The sequence below is a fragment of the Thermobia domestica genome, chromosome 9 (genome assembly GCF_964235325.1).
Source record: "Thermobia domestica chromosome 9, izTheDome1.hap1.1, whole genome shotgun sequence".
NCBI classification, from domain to species: Eukaryota; Metazoa; Arthropoda; class Insecta; order Zygentoma; family Lepismatidae; genus Thermobia; species Thermobia domestica.
Genome location: NC_137462.1, coordinates 34,345,755 through 34,368,639, shown reverse-complemented (window position 1 = coordinate 34,368,639; position 22,885 = coordinate 34,345,755). Strand labels below are relative to the sequence as shown.

The 22,885-nt window shown below is 31.7% G+C and overlaps 1 protein-coding gene across 2 annotated transcripts in view; it reads left to right on the top strand.

Moving 5' to 3' along the window:
- Nucleotides 1–22,885, top strand: part of LOC145694546 (syntaxin-1A-like) — a 145,565-nt gene that overhangs the window by 85,102 nt on the left and 37,578 nt on the right. The window contains exons 5-9 of one of the 2 annotated variants that reach the window (XM_081770864.1): nucleotides 1,815–1,997; nucleotides 3,996–4,069; nucleotides 8,578–8,715; nucleotides 11,843–11,953; nucleotides 15,126–15,219. In XM_081770864.1, coding sequence (XP_081626990.1) covers nucleotides 1,815–1,997; nucleotides 3,996–4,069; nucleotides 8,578–8,715; nucleotides 11,843–11,953; nucleotides 15,126–15,209 — 590 coding nt within the window. In that variant the 3' untranslated portion in view covers nucleotides 15,210–15,219. The remainder of the gene's footprint in view (nucleotides 1–1,814; nucleotides 1,998–3,995; nucleotides 4,070–8,577; nucleotides 8,716–11,842; nucleotides 11,954–15,125; nucleotides 15,220–22,885) is intronic. The other variant, XM_081770863.1, reaches the window with a different exon arrangement.

Below are 22,885 nucleotides of genomic sequence, written 5' to 3'. Positions count from 1 at the left end.
AAGGTTAATAGTGTTACTAAACCAGCAGAAATCCAGCAATCCTCAGAAGAAATAATAATTTCGGGAATTCCATATAAGGCCTATTCTGTGTTATGAGTATCGAAGTTTAGAACCAACACATCAAAATCGTTATTACTATTTAATGCCACTTAATTCCTTAAGGATCAAATTTAATATAAGTTTCCGAGTAATAAATGTAAACTTTTATTATTTAAACACACCATAAACTAGTTCAAATTCCAATATCGGCTGCGGTAGCTCAATGGTAGAGCGCTCATCTCTAGTGCATGGGGTCAATGCTTTGATTCCAGCTCGCACCAAGTGGACTTTGAAGTAGACAAACACCGTGTGTGAAGCTTTTCTCGGAGTTCCCCCATTTTCTCCCACTTTCTTCATTCTTATGTTTCATTCATTACCATCAACACAGGTTCTTAGCCTCGTAGCATAACGTGGTACGTTAAACTTTAAAAAATACAAAATTTCAATTGTCTTTTCGTAAATCTTTGCAAAAGAAAATATGAAAACAAATGTCAAAAAAGTGTTTACTTTTGTTCCGAGTTACCTCGGGCCATAAAGTTGTGCATTGAAGAATGTTCTAATTAAGTAGTATATGTGTATGGTAGAACAACAATTAGAGGCAAATAGTAGTAAGTATATAGTATTACCTAATGCAAATATTATAAAAGCAGTGTTTAAAAATTCTTAACTGGTATTACCAATTTTTCAAGCAAATTACCTCGGTTATTTGCAATTACTGACACTAATCGAAATACGAATCTTAGCAGTCAGATTAAAATTCAAGAATTATAAGCTTTTGATGAGACTGCGAACATTGTATTGAGCAATACTCGTCAGAATGAAAGGCTAATACTCTGACTTAGACTTTTTAATGTTAGACTAGTTGAACCTGCGCTCTCTACACAGCGCATCATTCACATATGAGCATGAATCTCCTTGTCATTCCTCACAATATCTGTACATGTCCCTTTACAAACACAAGTGAAAGACGTCTTGATAAAAATCGGCAAGGGGTACGATAAAGGAAAGTTTTTTTTCAATATATTGCACCATTTGCAAGATTTGAAACTCCTATTTCCGGTTGGAGTTTCTAATTCACGCATGATCAGTGTTTCTTTCTTCATATATGCAGTATGTAAGAAGCAAATACATTACACATACCATTAATTATAATGTCAGTGGTATATGGTGTTTATTAGGCAAAACACTCCAAACAATAAAGATTCATCTTAAGCTGGAGAAATTGTTGTCCTTCGTATTTCATTATTATTTGGCCATGAATCAAACGCCTGAGAGATATATTAACCCAGTATACAAATGTGTGGTGTTGGAATATAGAACTGGTAGGATATGATGCTTTACTTTTTAAAATTTCAATACTTCCAGTGTATCCCTAAAAATATAATAAAGAAATAACGGCAAGTTTTTAAATATTTAATTAGAATTGAACAATCTACACAAAGTTTTCAATCGATCAGTGAAAACGGCATCTATCTAGAGCTTGTGGTTTCCGAGATATCACTGTTAAAAGAATTCACCACAAACATATAAACGTCCACAAAGATATAAACTTTTGACCATAAATATATAAACCTAGCACTTTTATATATAGATATATACTTTTTAAAAACTACAAAGATTAGAGTATAAATACTTCTAGTAATAATTTGATATTTGGTACATGAAAAAGTGAATAAAAGAGTGTTAACTGTTAAGGTACATTAATTCCTCAAGTATTTTATAATATAATGTATTTCTCTTTCAAAGTTACTGATGGTTTATTTCTTTTGTTCTAGTGATCGAACGAAACATTGAGGAAGATGAACAAACTGGAAGGTCATCTGCAGACTTGAGGATACGGAAAACGCAACACTCTACATTGTCAAGGAAGTTTGTAGAAGTCATGACGGATTATAATAGTACACAAACAGACTATAGAGATCGCTGTAAAGCTAGAATACAAAGACAACTCGAAATCAGTAAGTTTCAGTCTGTACCTTCGAATCTCTTATGATTTCTTTCAATACATGAGCAGTAATGACATTTTGTGGATTTTTTTCACATTAATTTTTCTAGAAGAGATAAGTTTTTTTTTTTTTTTCGAAATTGACCACATTTATGGGATTTTTGATAGGCTAATCCACGCCAACAAAATTTTTCAGGGGTGGAAAATAGGTATAATGAATCATTAATAAGTGTAAAGTCAATGTTAATTGTCAAATTTAGGCTGGAAGTAGTTTGTTATCTGGAAATGCATGTGGTTTGTGGAGTGACTTAATCATGTGTGATTCTCAAAAATCAGGAACAGAGAAATACATATTGCACTGCATTTCTGACAAAAAACTATATTTGTTTTCGATAAAGGAGAATACTTATTGATAAATTATTTTATAAACTTGGAAAACTCGTTATTTAGACATTAGAAAAGTGATTAATATTCAGTTGATTATTACTTTTCATATTCTGTTTATATATATATATAAACAGATATAATTAATAATTTTCTGACCAGAGTATATACTTATTTATTATAATTAAAATATGGCGTAACAGTTTCAACAACTAATCGTTATCTTCAACGGAGTTAACGTCTGATGAAGATAACGCAGTCGGCCAGAAAATTATTAATTATAAGTAGTAGTTCCAGAGTCAATATGGATGAAGTTATATAAATAGAATACGAAAAGTAATATACAGAATTTATAATAGGTCTTATGTAGGAAATTCAACCGCAAAATGAGATTTTTTGCCTCTCGAATTGGAATTTTTTATAATGTTTGAGGTTGGCATCATTGTACATGAGGAGTTTTCTCATGTGAGTTAGGTTAGTCCGTTACTCAATGTAAAGTTTATAATCATTCAACTTTCATGCAAGTTTATATATTTCAGGCAATGGCGCAATGTCTCTTTTACATTGGCATGTTCTCGGTTTGGTAAGAACATCAGAGTATATATTGTTTGAGAACATAATTATCTGGATTTTCCATGAAAGCTTAAAATAACTATAGACTATCTTAATGCTCAAAAGATGTAAATATAAGATGACAAATGTTATGTTGAGTAAAAGTTAAAAAAAAAAAGAAAAAAGAAAAAGAAATTTATACTAATGATTTACATATTACTTGAACAGTTTATTATTACTTTAGCGACCTCTATAGTGTCCTTTATAAATTTTTAGTATAAAACATCGTTGAGATAACGTTTTAATCAAGATATTTTTATAAATATAAATAAATTCGATAGTCACTATGGCAACGAAACTTATAGATCATTCTACTAGTTGTATCAGACTAGAATTTAGTTCCGTAACATATGCATTACTGCAATTACAAATAACGATTTACGTTGTCCCTTAAAAGATTTTTTAATATTTAACCGAAACGTATTAAAATTACAAATAACGTATCATAATTATATAAAATTTTAAGCTATGAAGTGTTACACGGATAATTATCTATGGCAGTTATACGTGTCAATCTTTTTTTTTTTTTTTTTAACGAAAACTTTCTTCATCGATTAGATAAGAACTCCATAACAAGGAACTTCATAATTTATACGGTTTGTCAAACATTGTTAGGTATGTTAATTCTAGGAGGCTCAGGTGGGTAGGTCATATAGACAGTTGGGAGAAATTAAAAACGCTTTCAAAACTTTAACTGCAAACCCAACCGGAAACAGATAATTACGAAGACCTAGACAGATGGGATGACAATATTAAGATGAATCTCACATAAATGAGAATACAAAGTAGAAATTGAATCCAGTTAGTTAAGAACAGAAGTCAGTGGAGAGCTTTAGTGAATGCAGCATTGAACCTCCGTGTTCTATAGACTATACATTAAGTTAGTTATTCTATAACCTGTTTCTATGTTATACAGTATAAGTTAAACATTTTAAGGGGCGATGTTAAATGTAAAACTTATAATTACTAGTTTAACAAATTATTTCATATAGTCTATAAATGTTATCTCTTACAGCTGGTAAAACCACTACAAACGAAGAATTAGAAGAAATGTTAGAACAGGATAATCCAGCTGTCTTCACGCAAGGAGTAAGTTCATTTCTCAATTACATCTATAGATTCATTAATTGCGAATTAAATAATATAGCAAACTACAGAATGATTCGAAAAGAGTTTTACAGTTTCACAAGTTTTAGGGTAATAAATTCTAATTAAATAACGCACAGTGTTGTCAACAGGTGTCTTTGGGAAGTAGCCAGATAAAATGCAAAATCTGGCTTAAAATGACGCAACTTTCCTAAAATTATGGTTAAATTTACAAAGATCTAATTACGAAACAACCAAGATATTACAACAAATATCACTGGTTCTTTAAATTATTACTATTGAGCCATTAAAATTAACAAACTCATCTGCCATAATCCTTCCATTTATTTATATTTTTTTCTTGTTGCCCCTGACAACGACATATCCAAAATCTCATTATTTAAAAACACTTGAATATCTTTATACATTAACATTATAATTAACATATCTTTTCTTTTTCTTCTTCTAATAGTACAAACAGCCAGCCAGCCTAGTACATATTTAAAATATCTTATAACCCAGAATTACAAGAGAGTACAGATTTACAATACAAATATACAACGTACCGTTGTATATTATGGCGCCCGACGGACTTTTCTTTTTGTTCATTTACTCACTAAAAAGAAAAATAATTCTGGACCGTTTACATATACATGTTAATCATTCGAGTTTTCGAATACACCTTGTATACTTGAAACTTACAATTCATGTAATTATACATATATATCATATTTAACTCTATAACAATATTATTATCGTATTTATTTTAAACTTTATCATCATCTTCGTTTATTTATACATTTCAACGACGATAAGGCACATTCGAAATTATATTTACAAGTTTTTAAGTCCTTTTTCGGGTCCATTAAATGCTGATTACAAGCTATTAATTATTTACTTAGGTTTCATAAAGAAGGTTTTGAAAAAGATGTATGTGATATTCATACAGTTGTTCTTTGAACACAACATGATCGAATACAAAATATAGTTCAACAAAATATAGATTGAGATTGAAATATCGATAATAATCAGGACATAACATAATAATTAACGTCTTATTAACATCATAACATGAATAATGTGGTTGATATTGCATTTTGGCAATCATAGGAAAACACATAACATTACGATATTTGTAGACATAATTTGAGAAATTACTATTATAGATATAAACTCAAAGATTAAACAGCATAAAGTAAAATACAATAAACCGATTCACATATCCATAAAGTATATTCATTTTTTTTCAACGCGAATTCAATCCATTTCACATCAACACAATCTGTCCCAGGTCACGGTGTCTCATAGCTTCAATTAGATTACATTGTATTAAACATTCTTGGGTATTTTCTTGACGATTATACATGGTTACAGCACTCGGATTCCTATGTGTGTAATTACTGCCATCTGAAAATCTCCTATCAATGTAATTTCTGCCATCTGTACCTCGATTTTGCATAAATAAGCGATGATTATTATTCCTGCTAAAATTCCGATTATTTCTAAAATTCCTGTTTACGTTTCTACGCTTCGGTTGCGTCTAATTACTGGTAGCGTTGTAATCGTTCATTCTACTATTAAAAATGTTTTCTGGTTGTATACTTAAGTTACGAATTGGAACTTGTTGTTTATGATTACGGCCAGAATTGCCCTGACCTCTGTCTTGTTTTCTACAGTTTTGTACTACAAATTGACTTTCATAATTCTGGACGAGCATCATCAGACGGTTAAAGTTAACACATTGCGCAGACATTAGTAACTGTTGCAATCTAAAAGGCAATAATATCCGGATAGAAGCAATAATTCGTGATTCTGGATGACCCGGATTTAACGCTCTTAGCTCGTTAAACGTCGAAACTACAAATTCTGTAATACTTCTATGTAACTTGGGATTGAAGGGCTTCGTTCTTAGCAATGCATCTCTATTTGCTATCATAGTCATTTTCAAAGTTAGCTGACAATGCGCTTTTAAAATCAGAATGGGTACGGAGATTATTCCTAATGGCCTTAAACCAGGTTAGCCACGTTGGCAATAATATATGGGGTAGTAGCTTTAAATACTGAGATTCGTCTACGCCCATTAGTTCATACTCGTCCTTGAACTTTTCGAGAAATCCCCTCGCTGTTATATCTTCCGGAATACCACTAAATTTTGTAAGTGATTTCACATCACTAAAATTTAACGATTTATCTGTGCTTGTTCTCAAATACCTGTAGTATTTACGCTTCTGATGGGATGATCGCCTCATTCTTCTCTCTCCTTCTGTACTATCTTCATTACAGCTCGAGGATTGGTTATCTTCAAGAATTGTTCTGGGATGACGTGTAGATTCCCAATCGACAGATGTAGGATGTACAGGATTCATGTGCCCACCATCTTGCACTGCACCTTCTTAAATACACTTTTCTTTAAGAAAATCCACTTCATCCCGTAACTGATTTGATTTGCCTGCTCATTTACCGCCGATCCTATAATATCTACTGTGTCCTGAACTTCTGAGCATCTCTGTACTATTTTTTCCATATTCTCGTCATAATGTCCGAATTTAGCAGCAATTTGCTGATTCACTTGATTCAATTCTTCCTGAATCTGGTCCCATTTGCTGTCATTACCTCGCTGCAATTGTTCCAATTTTTGATCAAAACGTTGAGCTTGTTTTTCCAACTGCTGATTCACTTTTGCAAACTGTTCAGCTTGGTGATCTTTAATTTGTCGGGACATTTCTTGTAACATTTCCAACATGGAAGAATTCATTGCTTGAGTGTCCATCGTTCCATTATCCGTGACACTCATGATGTTTCTATATATAATTTGGCCACTTCTTAAAGTTGTATAGTTAATATTGGGCTCAATATTGATCTTTTTTTTACTATTCTTCAAAAACGATACTAATTATTTTCACTCTTGGGTTTCCGGCACCATAAATACAACAAATTATTAAATTATTAAATTATTACTATTGAGCCATTAAAATTGACAAACTCATCTGCCATAATCCTTCCATTTATTTATATCTTTTTCTTGTTGCCCCTGACAACGACATATCCAAAATCTCATTATTTAAAAACACTTGAATATCTTTATACATTAACATTATAATTAACATATCTTTTCTTTTTCTTCTTCTAATAGTACAAACAGCCAGCCAGCCTAGTACATATTTAAAATATCTTATAACCCAGAATTACAAGAGAGTACAGATTTACAATACAAATATACAACGTACCGTTGTAATATTTCCTAACTTTAATGTACTCACTTGTAATATTATTGACATTTTCAAAAGCTTACATCATTTATTTATACTTAAAATGTTTAAAACATGTTTTGATATTATTATTGATGAAAGGTGTTAATAATCCCTTGAAATCTATTTCTTTCAACCCTTGCGATGATGCAGGCTACCTAGGCTATATTTTCTATCTAGTACAGCACTAAGAATGCATGCCCAAGCGGATTTTTTTTTTCGTGTTCAATCCTTGCGATGATGCAGGCTACCTAGGCTATATTTTTTTATCTAGTACAACATTAAAAATGCGCGTCGAAGCGGAATATTTTTTTCGTTTTCAATCCTTGCGATGAATCATACTACCTAGGCTATACTTTTGTTTACTGCATTCTTAGTGTTGCAGAGAATGTACTTAAAACGAGTCATGTGTAGATTAGCTAGGTACTGAAATTAGTTACTAGATTTCTAAAATTTTAATTTGTCGTAACAGTGTAAGCCAGAGTAGTACTTGTAGGTTTGTTTCCCAAGAAAAATAAAAAAGAAGAAGAATTATCATAAAGGAAGAAAATAAATAAATAAATAAAAATGAAAATTAACCATAGATATACATACATATGTACATCAACACAAATTATTTTAAATTGCTTTACTTAAGTTGTTTGTATATACCTTGTTTCAATTATTTTATGACTACGTTCCTTAACTCGAAATATACTTCGTATAGGCCTACTGACTTACAAGTAAACTTAAGTAACAACAAACAAAGGTTATTAAAACCAATGATCAAAGTCGCATGAATATTTAATAAGTATAATGTGTTAATGCCAAGATATAGCAAACATATTAATAAGGTAGATCATGTAAGAACTTAAATTTATTCACAGAAACAATAAATTATGTAAGTTCAGAACTAATGGGTAAAGTGTAATAAAAGTTATTAAAAATATTATAAAATTAATACACATTTTGAAATAAATTTCTGAAGAACCTAAGTATTTTATTCAAATGTATCATTTTATCGTGGTAATACTTTATATTATTGGTTATTTCATCTATATATTATATGTAAAACTAATGAACCTAGAAATCTCAGAAAATATAATTTCACTATTGTCTTCTTAAATAGCTTTATTCTTTCTAATCTCATTTATTTAAATATTATATAATTGAAATAAATAAACTGTATATATATATATATATATATATATATATATATATATATATATATATAATGCCATATTTAATTCCGCTTAATAGAACTTACTTTTTGATTATTTTTAGATTGAAATGAATACTCAAGAAGCCAGGAAGACATTAGAAGATATAGAAGCTCGACATGCTGATATCATTAAACTGGAGAACTCTATTAGAGAACTTCACGACATGTTTTTAGATATGGCTATGCTTGTGGAAAGCCAGGTAAATATATGTTGGCAGATTTGGTCCATAATAAAAGTTATGAATTAAGGCACTGATTAGATCTGTTTAAACTACAGTAGACTTTTGACTATCCGGCATAGTTTTCTTTTATCGTAATTAAATTAGGAAGGCAAGGCGTTGCATTGGCAACATTGCCAAGGCATTGGAAGCGGGCTCTGATACGATCCTCCTACCTGTCGTGTGCAAAATACAAGTTGTGACTTGAAAAGAGTAGCGTTCCGCTCCTCGTTCATTGTTTCGTCAGTGTGTAACGAATCTCAATACAGTAAGCTTGCCACTGTTCCTGATTATAACTATACATTACGTATAGTCTGTATTCGTAAATTCTTCTTGGAGTATGCTTAATGAGTTCATAGAACTCCGACCTGTTCCTGATTTATAACTGTACAGTACGTACAGTACTGTGTTCGTAAATTGTTCTTCGGATATGCTTAATGAGTTCATAGAACTCACTTATTTTTTTAAATTTTTTTTAATTTTATTTATTTATTTATTTATTATCCGGCCTGCCCTTTTGCCACATTAGGCCGAATATTGGGAGTCTACTCTTTTAGAATCTAAATTTTATAATATAATTAAAAGTTTATGTTCGTAATAGTAACATAGCTCCAATAAATTGGACAGAAAATGGTGGCATAGGTACGACTAAGATGTTAATTTGAATATTCCTGTAATCTACAATGGATTATGACCGACATATCAAATAAAAGATTTTGAATTAGCGTCTCAAACTCGAAATACATTACGTCTATGGAATAGAAATACCATTTGACAGATACTATGTTTGTTACATAGTACCAGTACTCGAAATGGACCGGTTTACGCCGGTATGCCATACTACCACTTCTTTATTCCATTAATTTTCGTACCGGTATTTTTAGAAGCAAACAATCTCTAGTAGTATATTAATTTTGTTCATATGTGGATTTAAAATTCCAGAATAAAACAACCATTTCCGTATTTTCATCGAGTTTTTATTCCAGTAATTGACGTCACTTGACCAATAGTTAAACGCTTCTCATGTAGTATATTCATTGTAGATCTTGTACAGTTAAGGAGATAGTATTCAGCCTTGCCTAATGCCACAATATATGTTGTGATTATAAAGAACTTGTGTTAGTAAAACGGGGGCCGCGGTGGCTCAGTGGTAGAGCGTTCACCTCTGGTGCTAGGGGTCTCGGGTTCAAACCCTGCTCCCGCCAAGTGAACTTTGTGGTGGACAAACACCGTGTGCGTGGGTTTTCTCGGGGTTCTCCCGTTTCCTCCCACTTTCTTCATTCCACCATTTCATTCATTACTCATCATCACCGTCTCCTTTAGCCTAACCGGCATAACCGTGGGACGTAAAACTCAAAAATTTCATTTTTTGTGTTAGTAAACTCAAATGTAGTGACCTACATTTTTAGTGTCCATACTCTCATAAAGCAAAAGTGTGGAGTGTTGAAATCTGTATGTTTTGCTTCTTAATCTCAGTATCAATTTTAAGTTGCTTTAAAAGAATTCGAAAAAGAGTGTTTTCAGAACGTTGCTTTACATCCAGGGAAAATCACTCGAATGAAATAAGGCAAATTCTTCCAAAACCTTTGCGCAAAACATGAAAACGAAAATGTTTACAACACAAGTTTCACATTGCTCCACTAGTGTGGAAACAATAAACCAGACCAGAACAAATAGACTGAAGTGCTTCAAAACTTGGAGGTTCTTGACAACACAAAGTGGCATCATGATCCAGATGTGTGTTTCGATGACAATTAAGTTAGACATTTGCATACATGTTTAAACTTTCACAAAGAATAATCCAACAATGGATTCGAAGATTTAAATAAGTGTTAAAATTCAGTCCAGATATCGAGTTGAAAGATAATTGCAATTTACGACCAGTATTTGCTGCTATAACAAACTAATTATATATACACGAATTTTCAGTTGTGTAAAGGAATTTCTGACATTTAAAACCCAATGAACTACCATTGGAAAACTTCAAACCTCAGTTATCCAATCTTGAATTGGGAAAGGGAGACTATGCAAAAGTTACAGCAAGTCGATCTCGACTTTCTGAGAAGAAAACAGAAGAGAATTCGTCTACATTAGAAGCTGTCTGGAGGCACTGCACTACAGCTAATTAGCACTGACTTGTACAGAAAAAGTACTTTTTTAATGTTTGAATAATAACTTTGACTTACATCGCAAAATGATCTACTTAATATCTTCCTTAAAACAGTTCTTCAAAATTTCGTTGTACTAAGGTACCGCAGACGGGCGCATAGAACATATGTTTTATATGAATCAGAGCTTTTAGCATTCTCTCTCTCTTGTGAATGAGTCATTAACATTTTCTCTTAAGAATCAGTCTTTAGGACATTTTCTTATGAATCAACTTACCCTAAAATCGGATGACTCAGAAAGTTCGTTTTACTTGTTTCAGAAGATTGTAACTGTTACACTAGTAAGATTTAAGATCACTTTATGAATAAGCATTTTTTATTACATCATGTCTAAACAATTTAAAAGGATCAAAATTATTATATGAATCAACTAAATTTATATAACGTCTGAAGTGAAAATTCTTGGTGAACTTTGGAATTTCATAAAGGTGTAAAACAAATAGTTCACAATCGAAGATACGTTTTATGAATGTCAAAATTTTTTAATCAATTAAACAAAATACTTGAATTTCAAAACTTACTGTACGAATTCCGGCTAGAGTTTACTATATGTAAAATGAATTATATACATACATGGTAGACATACAAACTCATAAAACATTCTCATATCATTTCTTATTTTTCACTGCTTGGAATCAAATAGCTTGCGTGTTTGGACGTGACATCTTTATAAGAAGAGGAATTTCAAATTCAGCGTCTAGCCACAATAATTGAACACAATGTAGGCAATTACTTAGAAGTAAGATATTTCATATAAAACTATAATATTTGTTGCAAAGATGTGGAAATGGAGATTACATATATCAAATCCTTGATTTGTTTTGCTGTAACACAATATAAGCAATTACTTAGAAGTGAGACATTTTATATAAAAGTATAATACATGTTGCGAAGATGTGGAAATGGTGTTATTGATTCAATCTTGATTTGTTTTATTGTAGGGAGAAATGATAGATCGAATTGAATATCAGGTAGAACATGCAGTAGAATATGTAGGTACAGCTATGGAGAGTACGAAAAAGGCTCGAGAATATCAAAGCAAGGCTAGGCGGGTAAGTAGAAATATCTCGATATTCACTGTATTTACCGATGGTAATCAAATAAAAGAGTTCGTGTACCCATATGATTCTCATCCCATGACGACGTACATACATATATATCTTTCTCTATTATCCAGTTCTTTCCCATTGCATCTAACCCTTCGTTGTTTTACATGTGTATATACCTATATATAAATACATAGCTTCGTATGTAATGTACTTTTTGTCTTTCGTATTACAGTGTAAATTACATTAATAGCTATGTCAGTATTTTCTTTCTTCTGCCTAGGTGTGCTATAACTTTTTTGATGTGCTTGAGATATACTAATCAACATAATAAATCAAGAGAAATGTTGATGCGTACAATTACCTCTCAGGCAATATTAACAGTACAATTACTCCATTCGCTAAATTGGAAGTTATGTCATGGTTTTACTTCCTACACAATGTAATTTTGTTTTAGTAAACTAAAAGAAGTGTCCAATATTGTGATAGTACAACCCATTTATTCTTTTTATATAATACTCTTCGTGTACGTAAATAAATAAATAAATAAATAAATAAATTATATTACTAATTTCGAAATTGATTGATGTTATTGGGCTGCTTAAATCAACTTGTACTACAATTTCTTTCTTGTTGATTCACGTAAATAAAGAATATAAATATTTTTCATTTTAATTTCTAGAGGCCATGACTTTTTTTATTCAAATACATAAATATTGCATCTTATTTAATTAATGTTCATGTTGTCTTATAAAGTTCTAAGCTTTTATTGGTTACAGCTGATTCTTAAAAGTTTATGAAACTTCTTATTCTTTCTATATCACTATTATGCTTACTTAAATCGTAAAAACAATAATTTTCAAACTGTTATTAAATAAACTATAAAATTCTACATCTACATTTTTGAATTTTAATTAAAAGACTCAGGAGTTAATTGTTTAGTTTATGGAACTACTCTAATGGGTTCTATCATGCGATTTTCTATAAATAGAAATAGTAATAGAGTGCGAGTAAATAACCCGTAAATTCATATAGTATATGCATATCACTAAATAAAATAAATTAATACGGAGTAAGAAGATAAATGAAATGAATTTAATTCCTAAGTATTTCTATCATGAGTATTTTCAGTTGTTTACATTAGTTTTATTATTACAAGTGCAAGGTGCCATCACATTATTCTATGGAATTCAACAACTCATACATAAAGCTGAAGTATAAGCTGACTAGATACCACATTAACAATGCTGTTAAGCAGAATTTATATGATGAGACTTAAAAACACTGAAGAAAAATTCAAATGCAATTAAATGAATACCATACACTATTTTATTCACATTTCAACTGACATTAAGAATTTTACATCAAAGTTAAATAATATTGGCAAAGGAAAAAAGCGCTAGGAAATTTTACAATAGATACAAATAAATGTCAATTTTCCCATCAATTAAAATCTAGTATGATTATGCGGTCATCCCGAAAATAATGAAATAGTTCGTTAATAATTCAGTTATTATAAGGTAAACTTTCTTATTTTAAAGCTCAACTAATTGATTACTATTTTAAAGAACTATATTACCAGATAATCGTTAAGTTTCTTAAAAACTAGATATTTAAATGTCCCGTTATTTAAGCCTCAACTTTTCGTAATTTGTTTATTATAATCATTGTCTTATTTGCTTCCTGGTTTGAAGAAAAAATATTTTTGGAAACATCAACTTCTGATTCGAAAGAACAATTTGATGTATATGAACAAAAAACTAGTATTCCATTTATTTTTCTTGATATTAGAATTATTTAATTTAATTACATTGTTTATATTTAAATGAAAATTTTAAGGTAACAGAAACACGTAGTTTAAAAGCATAAGAAGAACATAGTTTTTACAAACGCATTTTCTTGCACAAGTTATATTTTCTCTAATTTAAACTATCAACTATATAATAAACTGATTAAAGTAATAACCATAAAAGACTATGATACTAATTATATAGGTTGTACTGTATTTAATATCGCAGATACGAGGTTACAACAAGTGTGAATTTTGTATAGGTAAACATGCTCAAGCACATTTCATGAAACCGAAATGTTTTTGGGCTAGAGATGGACAAACATCAAATCGAATCTAATGCGAAGTTGATTGTTGTGTTATTACGTTATTATTGATTTATTTTGTCTATAATGTAAAACGAAAATACATTCATCTTGAACTGTGGTGCAGGAATATAGTTTTTTGAAAAAAAAAAAAAAGCTCAACCTCTTGTTTATAGTAATATGTTTACTGTGCTTATTTTTTTTAGTGAATAGCTCAATGCTAAATAAATAAGTTATCTCTTACAGGTGCTTTAATAACGTAAATTGACACTAAAAATAACACATGAATTGTTCCTCAAAAGCTCTTCTTGCTTTTTCCTCAATACGAGTTGTTCTATACTTAAAAGATATATAAGAAAAATATTACCTCAGAAAAGCCCAGGAATACATTCAAAGTTATCTCAAATATTGCTTCCACACACGTAGATAAATTCTATAAGATTATTCTTAAAATCTTTATTCATCTCTCAATTCGAAAGGTATCTAAAAATTGACCTAGTCCTTCACCTTGTTGATTTCTTTTCTGTACAGATTTGAACACTGCACAATAATTATTTCTACAGTATAGACATGGTAACATATTACTCCCTCACAAACAGTATTGTTCTTGTTTTGTTATAGACAGATACTAAATTTCATGATTGATTCTAATTCCTTTTATTTAACGTATCAAGAGTGCAACATTTGACAATCATGATGAAGTATAGTTGTTCCTATTCACAACTAGATTTTGTTTGACTTGTTTTGCTGAAGCACTTTGACAAAAAGAATGAGAGCCATTTTGAGCTCCTCAATTCTTGTAGTAACCTCACAGAAGCTTTAAAACACTGACACAAAATTAGAACAAGCTCAATCTAGACGGAACAAGACTTACTAATCCTTGTCAATAGTGTGATGAAATATCATCAAATAAATTATTTGCAATTTTCCTGCACCACGGATATTATTCGTATTCCTTAACAAAGTAAAAATATCAAAGTAACATAATTGTCTTCAAAGTCTGCATGTTTCCTGCGAGTGTTGTTGAATGTATGTTTCATGTTGTTTACTGTCTATTAATCCCTCTACTTTTCCCCCTTTGTAGAAGAAGATAATGATTATGGCGTGTGTGGCAGTGTTATGTGTTGTGTTAACTTCCACAGCTGCAGGCTACTTAGGACTCGTGTGAAGAGGCTTCAGTGAGTTTCTGGTTTAAAAACTATCTGCTCTGCATTCTTTCCCCCGTCACTGCCTGATACTTTTGCTTTCACGACTGTTTCGTTTTTTTAAATATATATATAGTTATCGGCTTGTATGTGTACTCCATTCGATACTATACTTCTTCCCTTATACATACCTAATTCCTTATGTACTATAATAAAATAAAGTAATCAATACCTTAGGAATCAGAGAAAAATCTATACCTCTTCTTCGATATAATATATCATCTTCTAAGCTCAAGGAGAATCAATAAGAATGACAAAAGAGCTTTATATGTTTCGAGGAACCCAAAGTTTTTGTGTAAATTCAATATTTGTCCTATTAAGCTTGAAGATGATGTATTTTGTCGAAATATAAAAATATAACAAGATTTTTCTTTGATCCTATAACATATTACTTTATACTCATTCTTTCTTATCTATTCCTTTCTATTATATATATATATATATATATATATATATATAAATTCGGTACATACTCCGTAGAACTTAAATGATATTTTACCACAGGTAAGCACCGACTATCCTATAGAAGCCTAGTAACCATAGTCCATTACATTTTAGGAAAAATTACGTCACTTAGTTTACTCATTTTAAGAAACGTACTAAAAGATTATTCTAAAACCCATCATTACTGCGAACAAACTGACATTAATGAACAAAGAATACTTTTGAAACATTAATAAACTATAAAATTAATTGTTTAATATCACAATTATCCGAGACCTGTTACAGGAAATTATCGATGTACTCTTAAGTTCAGATATACTATTTTCACTTGATTTGAATTTCTCTAGTTGTAAAAGTAAATTTCAATGTAATTTTAATACATTCGTTTCTTTTTGTCCATAAATATCCGTCAATTTCATTCGTATTCCAATGTTTATCAGAGAGGATTTCGAACTGTGTTATTAGAATAAATAAGGAAAACACAGTGATACATAAAAATACTTTATTTATTTATTTAGTCTTCTTTTACAGGGCGAAGTTAAGGCTAATCATGCCTTGTCTCCCATTTGATTATGAAATGATCACGATTAATATAATAATATCAAGTATTTATAGAATAATAATTGAAATGACACACATTGAAATGACAACAAAAAATATATATTAAAGATATATTCGTGAAATATGTTACAAAATTGACGTAGTTTAACGTGCAATACTTTAAACTTCTTTAAATAATTTTACTTCTTCTGACAAATAGTGTAATTTCTTTTGAAAAATTAATGCATTTAATTTTTTAGTAAGTTAAATGTAAGAAATTAGTATTTCATTTATTACTATATATCGTTACATAAAATTGATTTCGTATTATGACATAGTAATAACCAGTTTAACACGGTCATTTCGGGTTATCTTTTACATTCATCTTTTTGGATTAAAAGATCCAATATATTTCAATCAAAAATTTTCTTGTAGACCTTATATCTGGAGAACTACATACAGTGTAGCCAACCCGAACTATCACTTAACTCAGTATGATGTGCTTATTCCGTAGAAAATACGAAAACTCGATTTAGAGACCTTACAAAAATTTTGTGGCCCCTGATCCAAAAACTAATTATTGATCAATATCGCAATCTTTTGATTCATTTTTTGGATCATTCCTAAAATTCTGGCCAAGATCGCAATCTTTCGATATTTTTTCTGATCATTCCTAAAATTCATGTTATTTGATTTAATAATTTCACCGTCTCTTCTCTATTTTCTGATCTAATTCCTGCAGTGTATTTTCCTTTTCTCGCTCGCTTTGCATTCTGTATTAAAGGTCTGAGCTTTAGTTCTACACAGATTTAGTTGATTTTTTTGGTTCCTTGTATAGGTTTCTTTAAACAAATTTTAAAACGCGTTCAAAATTTTTGCTGAAAGTTTCGTTCTCACTCCTACTATTATTTGAACTTAGTTAATAAGTATCAACTGAGTTACTTATCTGCCCTGAATAAAATCTGAGTGGAACTAAATCCCATACTCTACCCTTAGACTTCAATAAGACTGCTTTAGCAGTAGTCTTATGACAGTCTACTTGAAATAACAACGATGTCTACACTCTGGAAGTTGTCACCTCGTCATAACACTGCCATACACGGAAATTCTATTATTTCCAGGAAGTTGAGATGATTATGTTATTTCACTCAAAGCTCAAGAAAATATGTATCTGTGAAATTAATGTATGTATGTATGTTCTTCCTTTTCGAACTATCTTTAGAATTTCGTTTTAGATTGTGTTTTTCTTTATATATAAAGAAACTATAGTAGAATTCGTTATGTTTATTAACCTGAGTTCTCCAACATTCAAGTAAAACTTGCAGTATGTGAGGTAAGTTCGATGTTGTATTCCAAAAATTTCCATTGTATAACAAAGTAGTTTGAGGTAAGTTCAAAAGTTTTTCTTATGCATAAAATTTAAGAAGTGACTGCGGTAACAAGTTTGTATAAAGGAATCTTTTCATAGGTGAACACCACGTAAATACTTCAAGATGATCAGCTACACGAAGTCATGTTACAATTTTCTATAGTATGAACAATTTCCTACAAAGGTTCGACTCCCACTGAGCAATTAAAGGAAATTTTTATCATTTGCAATATTGATACTTCTGAAATAAGATAATACGGAAAATGTTCCATTTCTCTCGGTCTTAGTGTTGAGACGACTTTCTTCAGTGCACTCGAAATAGGAAGGTGAACTACCGAACATGACTACAAGATGAAAAATGAAAATTAAATGAAATATTTGAGTTTTATGTCCGACGGTTATGCCGGCTAGGCTAAAGGCGGCGGTGATGATGAGAAATGAATGAAATGGAGGAATGAAGAAAGTGAGAGGAAACGGGAGAACCCCGAGGAAACCCACGCACACGGTGTTTGTTCACCACAAAGTTCACTTTGCTGGGACGACTACAAGATGACGTCAGCCGTATCACCTTGATTGGTACTGTCTGGGAACGCACCGTGATTAGCGAACAATTGAATACGCAAAGCACATCGTTAATATGGGTCAAAAATGACTGATCAAAAACAAATTTTGTTTCCTATCAGTTGTTTCTAATTTTCTAACTACTTCTTCTACTACTGCTAGAAATAATAATGTTTTAAGCAATTCACCATTTCAAATACGTTCCATATATCCGTCCAAGCAAACGCTGTAAATCGGACAATTATTTACTATATTCGTGTGTATATTTTCTTAAAATGCCCATGTAACGGATAAATAATTCTAATTCTTTTACTCAAAACGAGGGCGTTACTATGCATCGTGATGAAGACAACAAATCTTACGGATTTTATCATGAGCATGACCATACCCTACTATCACCATCAGTGTTCTGCCACATTGACAGGTTCTTACAGCAAACAAATCTTTCTTCATTTATTTCTATTTTCAGCCTTAGATTTTGCTAAAGCATCCAAATTTTCGATCTTCATATCGTCCAAGAGCTGACCCCTTCTTCTCTCCTCTTTCTCCTTCCACAAATTAATTCTTCCAAAGTATCTCTTATAAGACAATTCCTCCTTAGACAGTATTCTAACCAAATTATTTTCAATGTTGCTATCAACGTCAGTATTATTCTACATTCACTCTCCTCAAAACTTCTTTATTTTTATTTTCTCTTTCCAGCTGATTTTTTCCATCCTTCTCCATATCTACATCTCGAACCTTACTATGATGGATATATTATAATTGTAATAAAATATGTGTAAAAGTACAGTAACGGAAAATGACTGTCCAACACTAAATTATAACACTGGATGTAAGACTTATAGCCCGTTCTTATAACCACTTTTTCGAAAGGTGGACATTTATTAAATGTGTCGTGGTAACTGTTTGTATGAATGTTTACTTTCTATTTCATTAACGACGATATTTGCATTTACAATAGAAAAAGAAAACGTTTCATCTGGGGCATGCTTCCCCTCTTAGTTCTTACCCTGCCCCGAAACAATCTACTTCAAAACGGAACTGCCTGGCTCGTATATCATATAGTATTTACAACGTACGAAAAAGTTAATTTTATTGTTCCGGTTTTTAACATACAACCATTTTAGCCAAGTAAAATTTCAATTCTATAAGAGTGCTTACTACAATATTTAATATATATGCTCCACTTAATTTTCTTGAGTTCTTCAATTTCTTATAACTCTCTTCAATAGACTGAGTGAAGGTTGAGAATTCCAACGTAAAAGACCTAGAAATCTTTTTCTTGCAGCCGTCCTTTTCGGAAAGATTGTAGCTGATAATTACTGACTGAATGTTATATGACCAGTTTATGTTCTTAATAGTTGTCTCAAACTTTTCATTCAAATGTTACGCCACAGCAAAGATCTTTTGTTTCCTACTTGTGGAAAGTTTGTATCCCTTTTCATTAGAAAATTACCAAATATTTTAAAAATTCATATCGGATGATTATTTACGAAAATGAGAAAAGGTTATGGAATTTTTTCATAAAACTGGGAGCACAACTCTTCGTTTTATAGTAAGTGATGGTTATCTATATTCGTCATAGTAAAGAAAATAAAGTTACCTTCATTGCAGTGGGTGCACTTTATCTAAAATATAATTATTTTAATTTGTCAGTATTGTATAAAAATTGGTTGTCAAATATTTTTGCAGTAGAAATGTATTGTATCAGATATAAAATTTATTTTGCGTATAACTTTCTAATTACATGCTTATTTGTATTTATTTCAGTCTAATTTCACACCCATCCAAGTGTCGCTGATAATTCTAGAGATTTTAAATAAAGACTTATAAGTATTTGAACTAGAAGTACAAAAACAAAAAAAAAGTGCAGTAGAGGAAATAAACACCAATTTTAACACAAAAGCATTAAATTTTAAATTTACGTGTGTAACAAATATTACTCTTTTAACTAATTCAACACATCTTCATGTTTTAAAAGTAAATTAAAAATGTCTAAAACCGAGTTGCGATACCTCGATCTTCAAGTTTCAGAAGTTCTTTAAGAAGATTGAGTGCCTCAGCACGCTCGGTTACCGTCGCCACAAGTCTTTCCTGCAGCTAGTGTCTAAATAAAGAAAGAAGGGTAAATATAGTAATGCCCTCTTCACTGATCTATGGGAATAGTGATGGACACAAGGCTCACATTTTTGGATTTAGTCTCTGAAAACGTTTCTAGGTTTTTCTGAACAGGAGTGTACCCCGCTAGCGACGTCCCTGTATAGATAATGAATGACTACAAATAAGCTCCCAATATAATAATAATTATAGTGATTCAATATAGCACGATCTATGCAGAACATTGTATCATAGCACTAATTGGCAGAATTTAACCGAATTAATACAAAATACCTTTCAACCGAGAAGTAAAAAAAAAAAAAAAAAAAAAAAAAAAAAAAACCCTAAAAGCTCATTCTTCTTGACCAAAGTAACTGAGTAAGTTGGTGAAAGTATTTTGCCAATTTTCACGGTAACTAAGCAAAGTATAGGGTGATCTGGAAGTGCACATAGCCTCTCTTTAGTTTCAACAGTATAGTGTTAGTTATGGTAGATTGTCTATACACAGTTACCTTAAATTTTTAAGAGTCATAAACATCGGTATGATCATCATCCATGTCGTAACAAAGCTGAATTCTGCGCCAAGTTCTCGCAGATGTTCTGCGGAGATACTCCGGAGTCAAGAAGGTGAAGACGTGTTCCACAGCTGCTCGTAATTCCTGAGTTGTGCGATTTCGAGTGTTTCTTACTTGTTGCTTTATGAAACCCCAGAGAGCATTGTCCGGTGTCCTCAGATCGGGACTTCTTGGAGGCCAGGCAAAGGGAGCTGGTGAAAATGCACAACCTCTTTCAATCCCGCGGCCAGAAAACGTCTGATTCAGGTAACTGCGCACGTGAATCGCGAAGTGCGCTGGTGCTCTATCCTGCTGTATCACAACAGTGTCTTTGATACCATTTTCTTCCAGTTGAGGCACCAGTCACTCATTAAGCATCTCCAGGTAAGAATGTCCATTAACATTGTCTTCGAAGAAGTAAGGCACAAAAATATGTGTTGCACTCATTCCAGCCCACACCATCACGTGTGGCGGGTTTCTCTCCATCTCTTTGTAAAACCGGGAATTTTAATTACACTACATAACAACGTTCCGAGAATGCATACTTGGTAGATAGCACACTCATCTGTGAAGAGGACTGTACCATGGGATCGCTTGGAAGGGAATGCCTTAAGGAGAGTTCTGCATGCCTCTTTTCGCGCATCCATGTTGGCGTCACTCAGTTCATTCACATGCATTGGATGGTAAACCTTCAATTTTAGATCTTCTTTCATGTGCCTCATCATGGTGGTCCGAGGAATACCAAGCTCCGAAGACCTTTTACGTGTTGATTTTGAAGGCGACTGCTGCACTGATGCTTCCACTTCACGGCACTTTTCCCTCCGTTTTATCGGTCGACCGCCTCGGGAAAGGTCTTTCACACTGCCTGTAGCAAATTCACGTTTTTCCCACCCCAACATTGTTGCTTTTCTCGGTGGATTAATACCAAAGCGGTTTGTAAATTTCGCTTTAACACTTTCCATTATGTCATATGTGTAACGTCTTTCGTGAAGCCAAACCGAAACAACTAATCTTTGTTCAATGTTATATGGACTTTGATCGCATATTGTTGATTACTCCAACTTCACTGCAGAAACTTCACTCCAACTCAACAGCAGAAAACAAATGAGCATGGATAGCAATGTTGCCAGACAATGCCAAGCAATGTTACCAGACAATGCCAAGCAATGTTATCAAATAAATGTGGATAAAACCTAAAACCGTCAGAAAACAGCAATGTGTAGGGGTAGGGGCGTGATGGTGTAGGGGTACGTTCACTTCCGGACCACGCTGTATGAGTTAACCGACTACTGCTGGGTTATTAGTAGCCCACAAGATTTCTTTAAAAGGGTTATCCTAACCGAGACTTGCTATTTTAACCTCCATTTGGAAAGAAAAACGTGTCTGTGTTTATTTGTATTTTTTTTGAACATTTTCTCGTTCTTTCTCTCTTCGGCCTTCATTTAATGAAGACTACTATCAAGTTTGTAGACTTCGCTAGTAGTGGTATAACAGCCGAAGTGTTATAGGCGCTGCTCTAGTAATTCTAAGTTCATCAGGTCAAATCCAGTCTAGAGCAAATAACTTTTAAATTTAATTTGCTCTTACATAGTGAATGATAAATTCTCTTTGCTCGAAGTTTTCCATCTAGAGATGAGATGCAATAATCACTTACATGTTAATCAAGAGAAAGAGTGGAGATAGATCCTATTGAAATATTATCAGGAACATTCATCCATATTCATATTTGTTTGTTTTAGTTCATTTTTGTTTATTCTTTACGAAATTACAGTTCTCGCTTACTTAGAGTATAGTAAGGGATGTCAAAGATAAACGTTTTTACTATTTGTCATATTTGAAACACATGTTTTCTAGTTTCAATAGTTTTCACAAATTAAATTTCACACACTGCACACCTTGTTTTCACTTTATTTTAGCCTTTGTACTTTTCGATTGCTTTTTCCAAACACATTAGAAACCAATAATATAACACCGAAAAATATTCTTATTAGCTTTAATGTGTAAATGTCACGTAACAATAAAACATTTTTAAACAACGGAAACTTTGATGGTTTTATGAGAATCAAATCAT